Here is a 17,785-nt window from a genome sequence, read left to right as displayed (position 1 = left end):
GGCCTCCTTTCCGCTGTCCTTGGTGCTCACTGTGTATCTCAGGCTGGCCTCACACTGCCTGTGCTGTGCCACCACGCTGCCTTTTTTCCCTTCTGCCGTTTGAGTATTGAGACCACAGGTGTGCGCCAACACACCTCACACCCTCTTGCTGCTTGTGAGTAGTCACTGTCAGTTCCTTTCTGTCTTACTGAACCTCCTGGGTGCCACTCAGATGTTCTCCACTTGTACAGTGTTGTCATTTCTCGGGTGTCGTGAAAGTGGAGTTATGCACTATGCAACCTTCGGAATTTGGCTTTTTTCCCTGGAGATTTGCCTGTGGTAGTGTGTTGTGTGGATCTTACAGTTTTCCCCCATCCCTACCCTCCTTTGTTGTGCTAAGAATTGTAAGGATCAGGTCCAGGGCTTTGTACCTGCTAGGCAACTGTTCTGTCCAGAGTTACATCCCGGAGTACTGAGATGTAGTTCTTCTCCCTTTCCTTTTTCCTTTTTTGGTTTTTGAAGACAAGACCTCTCTGCAGCCTTGATTGTCCTGGAACTCATTCTGTAGACCAAGTTGGCCTTGAACTCAATAGATCAGTCTGCCTCTGCTTCCAGAGTGCTGGGATAAAGGCATGTGCTACCTCCTTACTGTTACTACTAATACAGGCTCTCATGTATTCTGGGCTGGTGACGTCTGATCCTCCTTCCACTTCTCAGCTACAGGGATCACATACATTTATACCACATCTGTGTATGTGATGTTGGCGTGCAAACCCAGGCGAGCACTCTACAACTCAGTAACAGCCTCAGCCTTTGATTGTTATGCAGGTGCCTCACATCATATTAGAAACTGTAGCGAGAATCCTAGAGTCTTGGTTCCTTTAAAAAGCAAGAAATCTTATAAGAGTATGTTTTCCTCTTACTCCTAGGTGTAGGGATATGAGGCTGCTTTGGACCGTTCACAGCAGCTGACTATGATTTGCCTGGTGCTCTAGCAGAAGAATGGTTTTGCCAGTTGCAGATAGTTTCTGTGACTGTGTGACGTTTGGAATTCTGGGAACTTTTCAGAGCTAGGGCTGCAAGAGGTGGGGTCAGTAGTTGTTGGTTGTTTAGGAGGCTTGGTTGTGTTAGTAGGCTCAAAGAAGAAACTAAAGGGAAGGAATTAGATTCAGGGACCTCCCTTTCTCTCTGCCCCTTCCCCTCCTCTATCCTTCTTTGTCTCCTATTTAGTGATAGGGGATGAAATGGGATTAAAATGTGGAAAAAGAAGAACGCACAAAGTAGCAAAGGCCAGCTACAAGAAATGTCTTAGATATTTAATTTGTTCTTGTTTTGAGACAAGGTCTCCTTGTGTAGCCCAGGGCTGGCTTTGAACTCTTCGCTAAGTGCTGGGATTATAGGACCATGCACTGCCCTGTCTGAGTTAATTCATTTAAATATTTTAAATTACATTTTAAAAAAGGCTGTGTATGTAGGCATATGGATGCTGTGGCATACATGTGGAAGTCTGAAGACAACTGGTCTCCTGCCATGTGGGTCCCAGAAATTGGATTCAGGTCATCAGGCTTGGTGACGAGCCCTCTATCTGCTGCTGAGTTATCATGCGGGCCCTGACTTAATTCATTTTTGTTTTATTTCTCCTAGTTATTGACTATAATAATTCTGTTAGGAAACTAGTCATAGAAGTCAATATAAGTTGACAGAAGTTAGAATTTGGAATGTAATGTAGCTCAATGGTAGAACAAGTGCTTAGGGTACAGGAAACTTGGGTTCAGTTTCCAGCACCAGGAAAAACAGTGTACATAGTTCTCTCTATTCAGTTTTCTGTAGCATAGTTTTCTGTCTTTTAAATTAAATTATAATATTAATTGCTATTATTTTATGTTGGTGTATTAACTGTGTATTAAATTTGTCTTTATTTAAATAAGGCTCTCAGTTCTGTGAAATAAGCTTTTTTAGTTTAATGGAATTAGTACAATGGTATTGGAAAGCAATGTGATAATACAAGAAGCCAAAAAGAAAGCTGGAGAGAGGGCTCAGTGATTGTCTTAGTCAGGGTTTCTATTCCAGCACAAACATCATGACCAAGAAGCAAGTTGGGGAGGAAAGAGTTTATTCAGCTTACACTTCCAGGTTGATGTTCATCACCAAAGGAAATCAGAACAGGAACTCAAGCAGGTCAGGAAGCAGGAGCTGATGCAGAGGCCATGGAGGGATGTTACTTACTGGCTTGCTTCCCCTGATTTGCTCAACTTGCTCTCTTATAGAATCCAGGACTACCAGCCCAGGGACGGCACCACCCACAATGGGCTGGGTCCTTCCTCTTTGATCACTAATTGAGAAAATGCCTTACAGCTGGGTCTTATGGAGGCATTTTCTCAACAGAGGCTCCTTTCTCTGTGATAACGCTAGCTTGTATCAAGTTGACACACAAAACCAGCCAGTACAATTGACCCCTTGTCAACTTGACACATCACTATTAAGCCTCAACCCTTGCTTTCTTATTCATCCCCAAGATCTAAATAACTTTAAAAGTCCCACAGTCTTTACATATTAAAATATCTAATATTACATATTAAAATATCTAATATCTTTTAAAATTCAAAGTCATTTTAAAATTCAAAGTCTCTTAACTGTGGACTTCACTAAAATACTTTCTTACTTCAAGAGGGAAAAATATCAAGGCACAGTCAATTAAAAGCAAAATCAAACTGTAACCTTCCAATGTCTGGGATCCACTCACAATCTTCTAGGCAACTCTAAGGACTTGGGTCACTTTTCCAGCTCTGCCCTTTGTGGCACACACCTTGTCTTCTAGGCTCCAGCTGCCTGTTCTCCACTGCTGCTGCTGCTCTTGGTGGTCATCACATGGTACTGGCATCTCCAAAACACTGCTGTCTTCCACTGCAACTAGGCTTCACCAATAGCCTCTCATAGACTGTCTTCATGGTGCGAAGCCTCAACTCCTTTGAATGACCCCTTGAGTTCTGGGCCATCAGTTGTAACTGAGGCTGCACCTTCACCAATCACCTTCCATGGCTTCTCACAGTGCCCAGCCTCAGCTGTTCTTCATGACCCCTTCAAACGCCAGTACCTTTAAAACCAGTACCACCTGGGTGACTCTTATACATTACCAAGTCCAGCCACAGCACGAGGTACTACCTTGGCTATCTCTGGAACAGACTCTGTGCTCTCAGAAAACACTTCTCAGAAGATTTTTCACCTCAATGTTGCTGGTCTCAAGTAATTTCTTAGCTCCAGCTGACCAGCATCAATAGTCCTAGTAATGCAAAGGTTTCACCTTAGTAGTTCTGGTATCTTGTTAATCACAGCTGATTCTTCAGCCCCAGCTAACCAAAACCACAGAATCATCACAATCAAAACAGCAACAGCCCTGCAAGGAGTCTTTAATCTTCCATCTGAAATCTCACAAGCTAGGCCTTTACCTTCTGCACTGTCCTCAACATTATCTTCCAAGCTCCTACAGAACATCCCACAAAGAATTTAACATCCCAATGGCTCTTCTACCTCAAAGGTCCAAAGTCTTCCACAGTCCTTCCCAAAACATGGTCAGGTTGTTACAGGAATACCCCACTTCTGGTACCAGTTTGTCTTAGGGTTTCTATTCTTGCACAAACATCATGACCAAGAAGTAAGTTGGGGGGGAAAGGGTTTATTCAGCTTACATTTCCAGGGTGCTGTTCATCACCAAAGGAAGTCAGGACTGGAACTCACATAGGGCAGGAAGCAGAAGCTGATACAGAGGCCATGGAGGGATGTTACTTACTGGCTTGCTCAGCTTGCTTTCTTATAGAACTCAGGACCACCAACCCAGGGATGGCACCACCCACAATGGGCTGGGTTCTTCCTCCTTGATCACTAATTGAGAAAATGCCTTACAGCTGGGTCTCATGGAGGCATTTCCTCGACAGAGGCTCCTTTCTCTGTAATAATTCAGCTTGTGTCAAGTTGACACACAAAAATAGCCAGTACAGTGGTTAAGAGCCTTGGATTTTCTGGCCAAGGACCTGGATTAAATTCTCAGAATTCACAGGGCAACTCATACTGTCCGACTGGAACTCTGCGGGACCCAGTTCCCTTTCTGGCCTCTGTGAGCACCAGGCAACACAACTCATGTCCAGATACATACAAGCCGAACACCTATACACACACAAGAAGAAAAGAAAGAGATCAGGTTATACTTGTGGCTCATGTCTGCAGCTCAGCATTCAGCAAGGAGAGGCAGGATTGTTTGTTGCAGGTTTGAGGTCAGCTTGCTCTCTATAGCAAGTTTCAGGTTAGCCAGAGCTATATAGCGAAACCCTGTCCCTAAACAAAAAAAGAAACTCAGAAAGCCAAAGCTGAAAAAGGAAGGATTAGCTAATCTCTTGCCTAAAATGAGCATTGTCTATATGTAGTATGGTAGGTATATTGCATGTAAATTTGTAAAACTTAAGATTGCAGTAGAGCAGTATCTTAGATAGGGTTTTACTGCTGTGAACAGACACCATAACCAAGGCAACGATTATAAGGACAACATTTAATTGGGGCTGGCTTACAGGTTCAGAGGTTCAGACCATTATCATCAAAGCAGGAGCATGGCAGCATCTAGGCAGGTATAACACAGGAGGAACTGAGAGTTCTACATCTTCATCTGAAGGCTGCTAGCAGAATACTGACTTCCAGGCAGCTAGGATGAGGTTCTTAATGTCCATGCCCACAGTGACACACCTACTCCAACAAGGCCACACCTCCAGGCCTCCCTGGGCCAAGCATATACAAACCATCACAAGCAGTAAGATGATAGAAGTTTTAAATAATTTTATTTTATTTTGTGGTGCTATACCTCAAACTGAGGTCTTTGCACATACTATGTAAGTACTGTAGTCCTGAGCCACATCCAGGCCCTGATTTAATATCTTTAATATTCATATTCTCTGTACTTTAAATGTATGCTAGTTCTGAAGATGAAGTGGATGTGCTTTTACATGGAACCCCAGACCAAAAACGAAAACTCATCCGGGAATGTCTTACTGGAGAAAGTGAATCAAGCGAAGATGAGTTTGAAAAAGAAATGGAAGCTGAACTAAACTCCACCATGAAGACAGTGGAGGACAAGTTATCCTCGCTGGGAACAGGTCAGCTTCGGGCTTAGTTTTCATAGATATCCTATAAAGGATTGTGTTCTTCTCTGTCTCTTAAACTTGTGTAGGTGCTGAAGAATTACTCTGTGTGTGTGTGTGTGTGTGTGTGTGTGTGTGTGTGTGTGTGTGTGTGTGTGTATGAGTGTGTATGTGAGAGTGTGTTTGTGTGTGAGTGTGTATGTGTGTATGTGTATGTATGTATGTGGTGTGTGTGTGTGTGTGTGTGTGTGTGTGTGTGTGTGTATGTGTGAATGGTGGGTGGCGCTGGGGGTTAAACCTAGGTCTTGTGTTTGCTAGGCAAGTTGTTTTACCACTTAGTTACAGCCCCACCTCTTTCAAATATTTGAGACAGGGTCTGGCTAAGTTACTCAGTCTGGCCTTGAACTCACTGTAACCTCTGTGATCCTTCTGCCTCAGCCTCCTGAGTAGCTGGGTGACAGAGCTGCACCCCCAGGTCTGACTAATACGATACTTATTAAATGAAGGAATGGATGTACTTGGCAATCTGTACTAGAGTTTTCTTTGTTGACTGACGTTTCGTGCATTATTAGAAAGGTGCTATTTGGTAGCAAATCCCTTGCATTGCTTCCCTTTGTAGTTAGAATAAAAAGCACAAGGCATACAAAAATATTTTTAGAGTTTGATGGTAAATTTAATGGTGTGTCATTACAAATTCCTGTCCCTTTGTAATAGGTAATAAACATTTCACTTTTAGGTCTTTATATATAATTTATTTGACCCAAAAATTGGTTTGTAAAAATAAGATTGGGGGCTGGAGAGATGGCTCAGTGGTTAAGAGCACTGACTGTTTTTCCAGAGGTCCTGAGTTCAAATCCCAGCAACCACATGGTGGCTCACAACCATCTGTAATGGGATCTGATGCCCTCTTCTGGTGTGTCTGAAGACAGCTACAGTGTACTCATATACATGAAGTAAATAAATCTTTTTAAAAAAAAATAAGATTGGTCGGGGTTGGGGATTTAGCTCAGTGGTAGAGCGCTTGCCTAGCAAGCGCAAGGCCCTGGGTTCTGTCCCTAGCCCCGAAAAAAAGAAAAAAAGATTGGTCAGAATCTTAAAAAACTGAAAGATGTAATTGAGGCAGGGGGAGAATAGGGACCCAAGCTTGTGAGACATAAGCTGGAGAGAGGAAGTATGTTCTTGGCTCATCGCCCTGCCTAATGCCCCTTGAATTAAGATATCCCTTTCTTATTCTGTGTGGTGTATTGTGCCATTAAGAGGCATGCTGGTATATATTTTAAAAGCATAATAGGTATACTGAAAACCTGGAAATATGACACTTAAACTTTAATTAGCTTTGTAGGAAAGGAGAAAGAATGATTTTTTTCTCTAGTTTGGAACACTCTCCAAGGAGTAATTTCTTATAGCTGCATAGGGCACAGAAATCAAGTCAGTCTCTGCCATAAAACATTTTATTATACCAATGAGGTCGTGAGTGAGTTCCTCCTGTTTGAAGTGTTGGAAGTGTACATGGAGTCTTTTTCCCCACATGGATCATATGTGGTTTAGTTTGTAAACTTCACTTCTGGTTTGGCAGGGTCTTCCTCAGGAGTTGCCAAGGTGGGAGGAGTTACAACAAAATACTATGATGCGGTATATTTTGATTCTGATTCTGAGGATGAAGACAAAGCAGGTGAGTAACATTCTGCTCAGCCCAGGTGTACTTATGAGTACTATTCGCTGTAACAGTGGATGATACTAGACTTTTCTCCGCTTTACATTTTTATTTTATTTTAATGGGTGTTTACCTGCATGTTTATCTCTTCTCTCCACTCTAAAGTCTACTGTTTTGTTTTCTTTAAAATATTCTGGGTCCTTAAGAATGTTAGACAAGGGCTGGAGAGATGGCTCAGCGGCTAAGAGCACTGACTGCTCTTCCGGAGGTCATGAGTTCAATTCCCAGCAACCACATGGTGGCTCACAACCATCTGTAATGGGATCTGATGCCCTCTTCTGGTGCGTCTGAAGACAGCTACAGTGTACTTATATATAATAAATAAATAAATACATAAATCTTCTATTAAAAAAAAAAAGAATGTTAGACAAGGGCTACAACAGTGGTTCACAGGAAAATACTGAGACTTTTTTTTTTTTTTCTTTTCTTTTTTTCGGAGCTGGGGACCGAACCCAGGGCCTTGCGGTTGCTAGGTAAGGGCTCTACCACTGAGCTAAATCCCCAACCCCAATACTGAGACTTTTTTTTTTTTTTACAGTTTTTTTTTTTTTTTTTTTTCGGAGCTGGGGACGGAACCCAGGGCCTTTGCGCTTGCTAGGCAAGTGCTCTACCACTGAGCCAAATCCCCAACCCCGACGTTTTAATCCTCATGTGTGGCAATCCCCAATGGTAAAATTTATTTTTGTTGTTACTTCATGACTAATTTTGCTACTGTTGTGAATTGTAATGTAAATATCTGTGTTTTCTGATGGCCATTGGCAACCCCTGTGAAAGTGTCCTTCAACCTCCGAAGGGGTCACAACCACAGGTTGTGCCCAGAGGATAAGGGCACCTGCTATTGTTGCAGAGGGTCCTGGTTCAGTTCCAGAACTCACCTTGCCCCTACAGCTATCCATATATAACTCCAGTTCTAGAGCTCACCTTGCCCCTACAGCTATCTGTATATAACTCCAGTTCCAGAGGACCTGGGTCCCTGTTTTGGCTTCAGCAGGCACTAGGCATTTATACAGTGTACTTAACATACACTCATATATGTAAAATAAACCTTAAAAGAATTACCATTGGTTTTTAAATATTATTTTGTTCTGATTTTAGTATTTATTTGAGAGATGGTCTTGGAGTATAGCCCTGTCTGACTGGAAACTTACTGTGCAGCACATCTGGCCTCACATTCATGGCAGTTCTCATGCTTCTGCTTTGCAAATGTTAGGATTACAGATGTGAGCTGCCATTGTCTGGTTTAGTAATGATTTATGTTTGAGAACTTGTGGTGATCTTCTATGCGGAAAGTAATTCATAGGACTAAGGATGGAGCTCAATTTACAGAATTGCTTGCATGGTGTACACAAAGCCCCAGATGTGATCCCAGTGTGGATGCACCTGTAATTCAAGCACTTGGGAGGTGAAGGCTGGGGTATCAGAAGCATAGAATTATCCTAGGCTACCTAGCGAGTTGAGGCCAGCTCTGCCTACACAAGACCCAAATCACATTCTTAGCATTGTTTTTTTTTTTCTTAATCAAAAATTATTCTGTATATGTGTGTATTTATGAGAGCTCATTTTACAAGTCACATACGGCTGTAGAAGACAACTTGTGAGAGTCATTTCTCTCCTGCCACCACGTGAGTCCCAGGGACTGAACTCAGATTGTTAGACTTTCGAGCAGTCTCACCTTCCTCCCTTTTGTTCTTTTTTTTTTTTTTTTTTTTTTTTGTTCTTTTTTTTTCCGGAGCTGGGGACCGAACCCAGGGCCTTGCGCTTCCTAGGCAAGCGCTCTACCACTGAGCTAAATCCCCAACCCCCTCCCTTTTGTTCTTGACAGGGTCTCATACAAGCTAAGCTGGTCTCAAACTTTGTATGTAGCCAAGGATGACCTTGAACTCATGATTCAACTTCCTCTATCTCAGGCACTGGGATTGTAGACATGTGTCAGCATGCCCAGTTGGTTTTAAGTGGGTTTTGTTTTTTATTATTTGAACTTAGCTTTTTGGCCTCCTTTATCTTTTGTTTTAGTGTCTTTTTTTTTTTTTTTTAAGATTTATTCATTTATTATATATAAGTACACTGTAGCTGCCTTCAGATACACCAGAAGAGGGCACCAGATCTCTTTACAGATGGTTGTGAGCCACCATGTGGTTGCTGGGAATTGAACTCATGACTTCTGGAAGAGCAGTCGGGTGCTCTTAACCGCTGAGCCATCTCTCCAGCCCTGTTTTAGTGTCTTAATTGGACAACTCTTCTTTTTTTTTCTTTTTTTTTTTTTTTTCGGAGCTGGGGACTGAACCCAGGGCCTTGCGCTTGCTAGGCAAGCGCTCTACCACTGAGCTAAATCCCCAACCCCGGACAAGACTCTTATTGGAAGAATAGCTTTATTTAATTTTATGCATTGTTTTGGGGATAGGGTTTTACTTTTGTTGTCAGGGTATCCGGAATGCACTGCGTAACCCAGGCATGGCAGTTCTCCCGCTTCAACTTTCCAAGTGTTGAGACTGCTAAAGAAAGGCTTTAGGCATCTTTTTCTTTTCTTATTTTTAGTTTAATTTTTTACTTACTTTATATCCTGCTCACTGACCCCCTTCCGGTAACTCCCTCCCATTTAGGCAACTTTTAAAAACATAATATAATAGAATAAATAGATAGTATGGGAAACAGGAGAGTCATTTGATATTAAGAAGTGTAAACTTTAGACATGATACTGATCCATGTTCTTAACCTTTCTAACTAACACAAGTGACCAAGAAGAAGAAGAAGAAACAACACAGGATTCCAACAAACGATGAGCTGCTCTATGATCCCGAGAAAGATAGCAGAGACCAGGCCTGGGTAGATGCAAAGAGGAGGGGGTAAGAATTTAAGTCTATATTTAGAATCTTTAGAGAAAGCCAGAGTTATTTTTCATTGCTTTCCTGTTTGACTGTATGTGTCTTTGTTTTCATACAAATACATCAAAAAAGTTCGAGGATTGAAACTTGAATACTTGGGCTGGAGAGATAGTTCAGTGGTTAAGAGCACTGGCTGCTCTTCCAGAAGTCCTGAGTTCAATTCCCAGCAGCCACATGGTGGCTCACAACCATCTGTAATGGGATCTAATGCCCTCTTCTGGTGTGTCTGAAGACAGCTACAGTGTACTCATATAAAATAAATCTTTTTTAAAAATTAAAAAAAAAACCTTGAATATTTTATATGAAAATAACCAGCAAATTTTAGTTAAACAGTTTTTATCTGTCTCTCTGTTTTTGAGACAAGATCTCTCTATGTAGTCGTGGCTGTCCTGGAATTTGCTCTATAGACTGGGCTGGCCTTGAACTCCCTCTGCCTCTTTAGTGCTGGGATCAAAGGTGTGCGCCACCACCACCTGGCTGAATTTTTATTTGTTTTTAAAAAGATTATCGTGTAACCCAGACTGGCTTCAAACCTTAATATGTTCTTGGGGCTGGCCTTAAACTCTTGCCTCTACTTTCCAAATGCTGTCTGAAGTTTCAGGTGTGTCACCACAGCAATTAATTGTTGCGTTATTAATGAGTCTAAACTGTTAAGAGTTTCTTCATTTAAGAAATAAAAGAACGTTTTTATTGTTCTTGTGAGACAGGGTCTTGTTATGTTCTCCTTATGTATGCTGCCTTGGCTAACTTACAGCAGCCCTGCCTCAACCTAAGTGCTGGGATTGTAGGTGTGTGCTGTGCCATCATGCCTGGCCTTTCCTCTTGCCCCTACTCTCTGGTACTAAGATTGAATTTAGGCTCTTGAGTATGCTGGGCAAGCGATGTCACTGAGGTGCATCCTTAACCCTCATGTTGCTTTTTAAAACAAGGTTTGATTACTCTGTAGCCCAGTGGACCTGGAATTTGTAGTCCTCCTACCTCAGCCACCTGGGAAGCAGGGACTGTTATAAAACTAAAGTTTCAGTAGTTGGTTGGTTGGTTTTATTGGTCTTTGAAAATTAACTTTTTCCAAATAGACACGCTAAACTTTTTTTTAAAGTTTTTTTGTTTGTTTGTTGGGATAAGGTTTCTCCTAGACTGACCTTGAAGTCCCAGGGCTATTCTGCCTCAGCCTCCCAAGTGCTGGAATTATGACTGTACACTACTATGTTTATTTTATAGTTTTAAATCATTTTGAGTTTAGGGTTTTAGTATCTAAATTGTTAATTTTATTTTTAGCTATCCTAGAACTCTGCTGACCAGGCTGGCTTTGAATATGCAGAGATCCGTCCACCTCTGCCTCCCAAGTGGTTCTTTGCTCTTGTTTTGTAATCCCAAGTACTGGGGTTAACGACTCGTGTCACCTTGCAGGCCCAAGAACAAAATGCTTCTGAGTTTGTCCACACTGTAGCACAGTACTTCTTCTTATGGCTGCACAATGTCATCGTATGTGTGTCCACCAGGAGAAGTTTGTTCTGTCTGCCTTTTGACTGTCAGGAATAGTGTTGTCAACACTGATGTGCACGTACTGGCTTGAGCCCCCACTTCTGCTTTTGTTACAAACCTAGGAGGAGTGTGGTGGAAGCTTGTGGTAATTCTTTGTTATAACCTTTCCTGTGCACTCGTGTGTGGTGCTAGATATGGAATGTATGCTGTTATACACGCTAGGCGATATGGAATGTATGCTGTTATACACGCTAGGCGATATGGAATGTATGCTGTTATACATGCTAGGCGACATGAAATGTATGCAGTTATACACGCTAGGCGGATACCAAGCTGCTGAGCTGTACCCTCAGGGCCTAGGAGGCTTTGCTTCAGTTCATACAGGGATGGGTATCTGGTTTCACGTCTGAAGGGTTGATGTTGCTCTGGAATCACTGTACACACCTTTTAGCTTCAGTTCTTCCACCACGTCCTTTCCCTCTTCCTGATTTACTCCTGTGCTGCTTCCTCCAGTGCCCTCTGGTGTTTAGTTACCGCAGCTTCCTTTATCTTATGTTGTGAGGCAGGGTCTCCTAGGAAACGCTTTGGCACGTGGAATTTGCCCAGCATTGCACTAAAATTTGTTCTTCCTGCCTTAGCTTTCTGAACTTATTTTACTTTACATCTGTCATCCATCTATCTATCTATCTATCTATCTATCTATCTATCTATCTATCTATCTATCTATCTATCTGTGTTTAAATTATTATCACTATGTACATATGTGCCAAAGCTTGCTTGTGGAGGTTAGAAGGTCCTGTAGGAATCATGTAAGTCCTCCAGATTGAATTCAGGTTGTCAGGTCCGTGACAAGCACCTTTATGTGTTAAGCCATCTTACCAGCTCCTCTCCTTTCAGTTTTGAGAGAGTCTCTCTACTGAACCTTTTGAGAGAGTCTCTCTACTGAACCCTGAGCTGTGTCCAGCTGGCTGACCGGTGAGTGGCAGGGATCTGCCTGTCTCCAGGCTCTTTGTGTGGAGACCATAGCTTAGTGCAGAACCATAGCTTAGGTCCTTACACTTGCACAGCAGGCCTGCCATGCCTGAGCCCCTTCCCCAGGCCTCCTGGGCCCTCTTTTTGTGTGCTTTAGAGACTCACTAAGATTGGTATGGAGCTCACTGTGTAGTCCAGGCTGTCTTTGAATTTGTAGTCTTCCTGTGTTGTCTCCCTAGTACTGGGATTACTGGTGTAGACTATCTTGCCTGGCCAACCTAAGTTCTTGACTACAAATACAAAATAGTTTCTTAGATTTTCCTTGTTTTTGCCGTCTTATTTTTGAAGAGCCCTGGCCAAGTGTGTGGAAGAGTTAGTTTCCTGTTAGAACTCACCTGAGACTTTTCTCACAATCAAGTGAGACTAGGTTTTTGTTGTTGTTATTTTTTTGGTTTGTTTATTTGATAGGTTTAGCTTTTATGAGATACGTCTCATTTTAGGCCTTGAATCTGGCTCCCCCTGCCTCTGTCTCTGGAGTGCTGGGATTTCAGGCATGGACCACTACATCCCACTAAACTATCTACTCTGAAAGAAAGTTACTGTGTGCAGCTTAGACTTAGGGAGTGAGGAGTTAGGCCCTGCTACCCTGAGATTTGATTTGTTTTGATTTTGAGTACCTTTTTTCTTTTTTTAAAATTTTCTGCTTCTGCGGGGTGTTTTAGGTAGATCTTGTAAACTATGTCCCTAGAATATCCCTAGAATTAGCCATTTCTGGTGCTGGAGAGATGGCTCAGTGGTTAAGAGCATTTGTTGCTTTTGTAGAGGACCTGAATTTGGTTTCTAACACCCACCATCCTTAACTCAAGTCCTAGGGATCCCACACCTTCTTCTGACCTCCCAAGACACCAGACACACATATAGTGCACTTAGATACACGGAGTTAAAACATTCATACACTTAAAGCAAAATAAAAATATAAGTAATAATTACACAAATAACTGCTTCTCTGGGTACTGATCTTTTTCTGGACAGTCATTAGAAACCAGGATTTGGGGCTGATGCATGGTGCAGGCAGGGGTAGGGAACATGTCATCTAGCCGTTGTACAACTTTAGACCAATGGAAGAAAAAAAATGCAGCAAAAGTTGAATTGAATGACACCCAAAAGCAAGAAATTAAAGAGGCCTTTGACCTATAAAGAGGCCTTTGACCTATTTGATGTTAATGGGTCTGGAACCATAGATCTGAAAGAATTGAAGATTGCAATGCAGGCCTTAGGATTTGAACCAGAGAAAGAAGAAGTTAAACAAAAGTTAACTGAAATCAACCAGGAAGGGCTGGCACCATTGGTTTTGAAGAATTTTTTTTCCTATTATGAGTGTAAAAATGAGTGAAAAAGATGAGAAGGAAGAAATACTGAAGGTATTTAAATTATTTGATGATGATGCTACTAGAAGCATATCACTAAATAACATCGAAGGTTGCCAAGGAACTAGGGAAAACTGAAGATGAGTGACAGGAAATGCTTGATGAAGCTGATGGGGATGGGGATGGAGAGGTAATGGGGGAAGAATTCTTGAGGATGATGAGGAAGAGCCTTTATTAGCTCTGCTTTGTGCCTTCTAGGAAGCCTGCACAACTTGCCTGTTAAGCAGTTCAATAATGGAATACCTGAGTGTACCCAGTTCTATTTTTACTTTAGGTTAGTCTCTTGGTGTCTAATCTGTGCCAGAAGTTATATGTTCCTACCAATGTTATTAAATCTGTAGTAGCAAGGAAAAAAACGACTTATTTGGACTGTGAACCCCAAAACAGTATTTCCACATGGTATTTTTAAAGCTGTAGATTCCAAAGATACTTAACCTTTATTTATCAGTTGGACCCCTCAGATCCAGATGAAATTGTTTTTTTTTTAAATTAAAAACAGTATTTTTCCATTATTTCCTTTTATATGACTTTTAAAAAACCTGATAACATTTTTTTTAACGACGTCCTCAAATATGTAACGTGTTAATAAAACTGGGTGAGGGGTACAATGTTTCTAAAAAAAAAGAAGAAACCAGAATTTGATAGATTAATGTATTTTTCCTTTCCAAATTTCTTTTTCTGTTTTAGTTATCATGCTTTTGGATTGCAAAGACCATGTCAGAAACAACAGCCTGTCCCAAACAGTGATGCTGTTTTGAATTGCCCAGCCTGTATGACTACACTGTGCCTTGATTGCCAGAGGTAAGGGACAATGGTAAACTTACCACAGGGAACAAGTGAGTCTACCCTGACCCTAGAGCAAGTCTCTCCCTGAAACCAGAAACAGTTTGGTGGTCCTTTGCTTAAACCACAGGCAAACATTTTACTGTTGCTGTTTATGTGAAAATTTGTTTGACCAAACTGTAGAAAAAGTGGTAACTATGATGTATGATGTAGTTACAAGAATCTGAAGAATGGAGTGGGTTTTATTTACATGCACGGTCTGCTAAAAGTTCATTTCTCTGGTAGTGTATTTCTTAAAAAGCAGGAGTGAGGGCGGGGCAGGGGGTTCAGTTAAGTCAGCAGGGTGATTTTTCAGCCTGACTGTAAGCTGTAGTTGTTTTATTAGTGTCATTCCAGAAGGACTTCAAATCCTGGCAGAAAAGTAGAGTTCCATTCTCCCATTCTCTGAACAGTGGAGATGGAAGCTAAGCCAGTTTCTCTTTCTGTCATTACTTTGTTGCTGGAGAGACCTTTTCGTTGCCCAGTTTTTGCTAACAGACTCACAGTAGCTAACGGCTCAGTGTAGTGCTGACCAGCAGTCTGTTCTTTTGAGATGGACTCTTACTGTGCAGCCCTCACTGGTCTGGAACTCTCTTTGCACACAGAGATCCACCCGCTTCCTAAGTGCTGGGGCTAAAGTCATACACCACTAGACTTGGATTTTATTTATTTATTTATTTATTTACTTACTTATTTATTTTGAGGCAAGGTCGCATTATGTACCACAGATGACCCTGATAGAGTTGATCCTCCTGCCTTAGCCTTTGGGAGCTAGATCACAGGCTACATGCCTAGTGAGTCAGAGTTTATGGTCCTCAGCAACAACTAATTTTGTTGTTTTAGATTTATGTGAGTGTTTACCTGCACAAATGAGTGTTCACCATGAGTGCTCTTTAGAGGACAGAAGATGGGTTGGAAGACCTAGAACTGGAATTAACACATAATTGTGAGTGCCACGTTGGTGCTGGACACCAAACTTGGCTTCTCTGGAAGAGTGAGTGCTCTTAACAGCTGAGTCATCTCTGTAGCCCGTTTGTTTATTTAGTATGCATGTGTTCCCACGCATTCTATGGCATACGTGGAGGTCAGATGACAGTTTGTGGGAGTTGTTTCTTTCCCTCCACCATGTGGGTTCTGGGGATCAAAATCATAATCAATTCAGTACATGATACATTCAAAGCAAGTGCTATACCACTGAGCTACACCTAGGTGACAGTTTTTGTTTTTTGTTTTCATTGTTAAATATAGAATGCATTGTATAGGTCTTTAATTATAGCGCTTTTGAAGTAGTGGCAGGAGGATCTCTCTGAGTTCAAAGCCAGTCTGGTTTACTCTTATATTTTTGGTTGTGAGCCTAGCCTTTAACGGCTGAGCCATCTCTCCAGCCCGCCAGTCTGGTTTACATAGTGAGTTCTAGGACAGCTAGGGCTACATAGACAAAATATTTTTCAAAAAAGAAAACATTATTTTCATGTCATCCTTGCACAGGGGGAGTGCTAACCTTCTCTGTATTGTTTCAGATTTAATACATATGCTGCTGAGTTGAACACAAGGGACAGTTTTGAAAAATTGCAATTATTAGTGTATTTATTAACATAGTAATTAAACTCTGTTGGTCTCTGTTGGCAGGGTGGTTCAGGCCTATAATCCTGTGGGTTAAAGCAGGATGATTGCTGTAAGTTCAAGGCTTCTCTTGGCTATAAAGTGAGAGCCTGCCTCACAGTAAACCAAAATGAGCTGGAGAGATAGCTCAGTGGTTAAGAACACTGTTGCTCTTGCAGAGGACTCAAGTTCAGTCCCAGGTAATCCAGTGTCCTCTTCTGCAGGTGTCAGGCATGTATGTGAAGTACACAAATACAGGCAAAATGCTTTCACACATAAAAAATAACTTTTTTTTTTTTTATAAACAACGCGGGGCTGGGGATTTAGCTCAGTGGTAGAGCGCTTACCTAGGAAGCGCAAGGCCCTGGGTTCAGTCCCCAGCTCCGAAAAAAAGAACCAAAAAAAAAAAAAACAAAAAAAAAAACAACGCAATATAAACCTCAGATAACTCAAGACAGAAGACTAAGTGTTTTTTACTTTAACTGAAGTGTCAGCCGCCTGGAGCCTGGGTCTCACAATGTTATCTCAGTTACCATTTTACTTCCTCCAATTTGATTTTAGACTTGAACCAGTTAAGTATTTCTGCATATACAGACCCTTTAAAGTATGTGTGTGTTTTGTTTTTGGTTGTTAAATGATTTATTTTTTTTTGTATATGAGCATTGTAGCTGCCTTCAGACCCACCAGAAGAGGTTATCAGATCCCATTACAGATGGTCATGAGCCACCGTGTGGTTGCTGGGAATTGAATTCTCTGGAAGAGCAGTCGGTGCTCTCCAGCCATCTCTCCAGCTGGGTTGATATGGTCGTGATTGTTTTCTGAAACAGGGTTTCAATATGTAGACTAGGTAGGCCTCAAATTTTGGGCAGTCCTTTCTTATTTCCTATGTAATGGGATTACTGGCTGTTGTAAGAGTTCTCTAGAATTTGGTTCAAATTGAACAGAATAGCACACGCCTATAGCAGCAGCATTTGTAAGGTAGAGAGAAGGATCCTGAATTCTAAGTTTATTTCAACTACACATCAAGTTCAGGCAGCATGGATTGTGTAGCAAGACCTGGTCTTGACTAAAAATAAACTTTAGGGTCTGGTGAGATTGCATAGCTGACAGCAGTGTTACGGAGCCTGACGACCTGAGCACACACGACTGCATACACACTGTGCTGTGCCCACCTTCCCAATCCCCACCTCCAGAAATACACAACTGTGATGGTGGCTCACACCTGCTAGCCCAGACCAGGAAGGCAGAGGCAGGAGGATCAGGAGTTAAAGGCCAGCCTTAGTTATATAGCAGGTTCAAGGCCAGCCAGCCCAGGTTATGTAAGGACCTGTCTCAAAAAAAAAAAAAAACAACAACAAAAAACACAAAAAAACAAAAAAAACTTAAATATTATCCATTAAGTTCCTAGCAATGTTTTTTGTTTTAAATTAAAAAATATAATTTAAAGTGCTAGAGAGATGGCTCAGTGGTTAAGAGCACACAGGGGTCCTGAGTTCAATTCTCAGTAACCACATGGTGGCTCACAACCATCTGTAATGGGGATTAGATGCCCTCTTCTGGTGTGTCTGAAGACACTCATACAAATAAAATAAATGAAAAATAAAAACCAAATTTAAAACTTGATCTATAAATTATTTTTTCTGGGATAAAAGTTTTTTTTTTTTCTTTTTTTCCCCCAAGATGGTTTCTCTGCGTAGGTGTATACCTCCAGTGCCAGCTTTTCTCCTTTATTGTACTAATACGGATGTGTTACTTGTGTGTATGTCTGTGCATCATATG

At 41.6% G+C, this 17,785-nt stretch overlaps 1 protein-coding gene and 2 pseudogenes across 6 annotated transcripts in view; 2 read left to right on the top strand and 1 right to left on the bottom strand.

The window, feature by feature from the left end:
- Eapp (E2F-associated phosphoprotein) overlaps positions 1 to 17,785 on the top strand; it is a 48,976-nt gene that overhangs the window by 2,164 nt on the left and 29,027 nt on the right. For 4 of the 5 annotated variants that reach the window (XM_087552669.1, XM_087552668.1, NM_001134987.1 and 1 more), the window contains 4 exon segments: positions 4,939 to 5,117; positions 6,679 to 6,774; positions 9,548 to 9,659; positions 14,270 to 14,383. In XM_087552669.1, coding sequence (XP_087408795.1) covers positions 4,939 to 5,117; positions 6,679 to 6,774; positions 9,548 to 9,659; positions 14,270 to 14,383 — 501 coding nt within the window. 5 annotated transcript variants of the gene reach the window in all.
- Positions 9,765 to 13,831, top strand: Cetn4-ps1 (centrin 4, pseudogene 1; annotated as a pseudogene). The gene has a single exon (XR_015623021.1). The product of XR_015623021.1 is annotated as a centrin 4, pseudogene 1 (transcript).
- On the bottom strand, positions 15,855 to 15,954 carry LOC120093301 (U6 spliceosomal RNA; annotated as a pseudogene).

This window comes from Rattus norvegicus, chromosome 6 (genome assembly GCF_021556685.1).
Source record: "Rattus norvegicus strain SHRSP/BbbUtx chromosome 6, alternate assembly SHRSP_T2T, whole genome shotgun sequence".
Taxonomy (NCBI): domain Eukaryota; kingdom Metazoa; phylum Chordata; class Mammalia; order Rodentia; family Muridae; genus Rattus; species Rattus norvegicus.
This window is presented reverse-complemented; position numbering and strand designations above follow the sequence as displayed.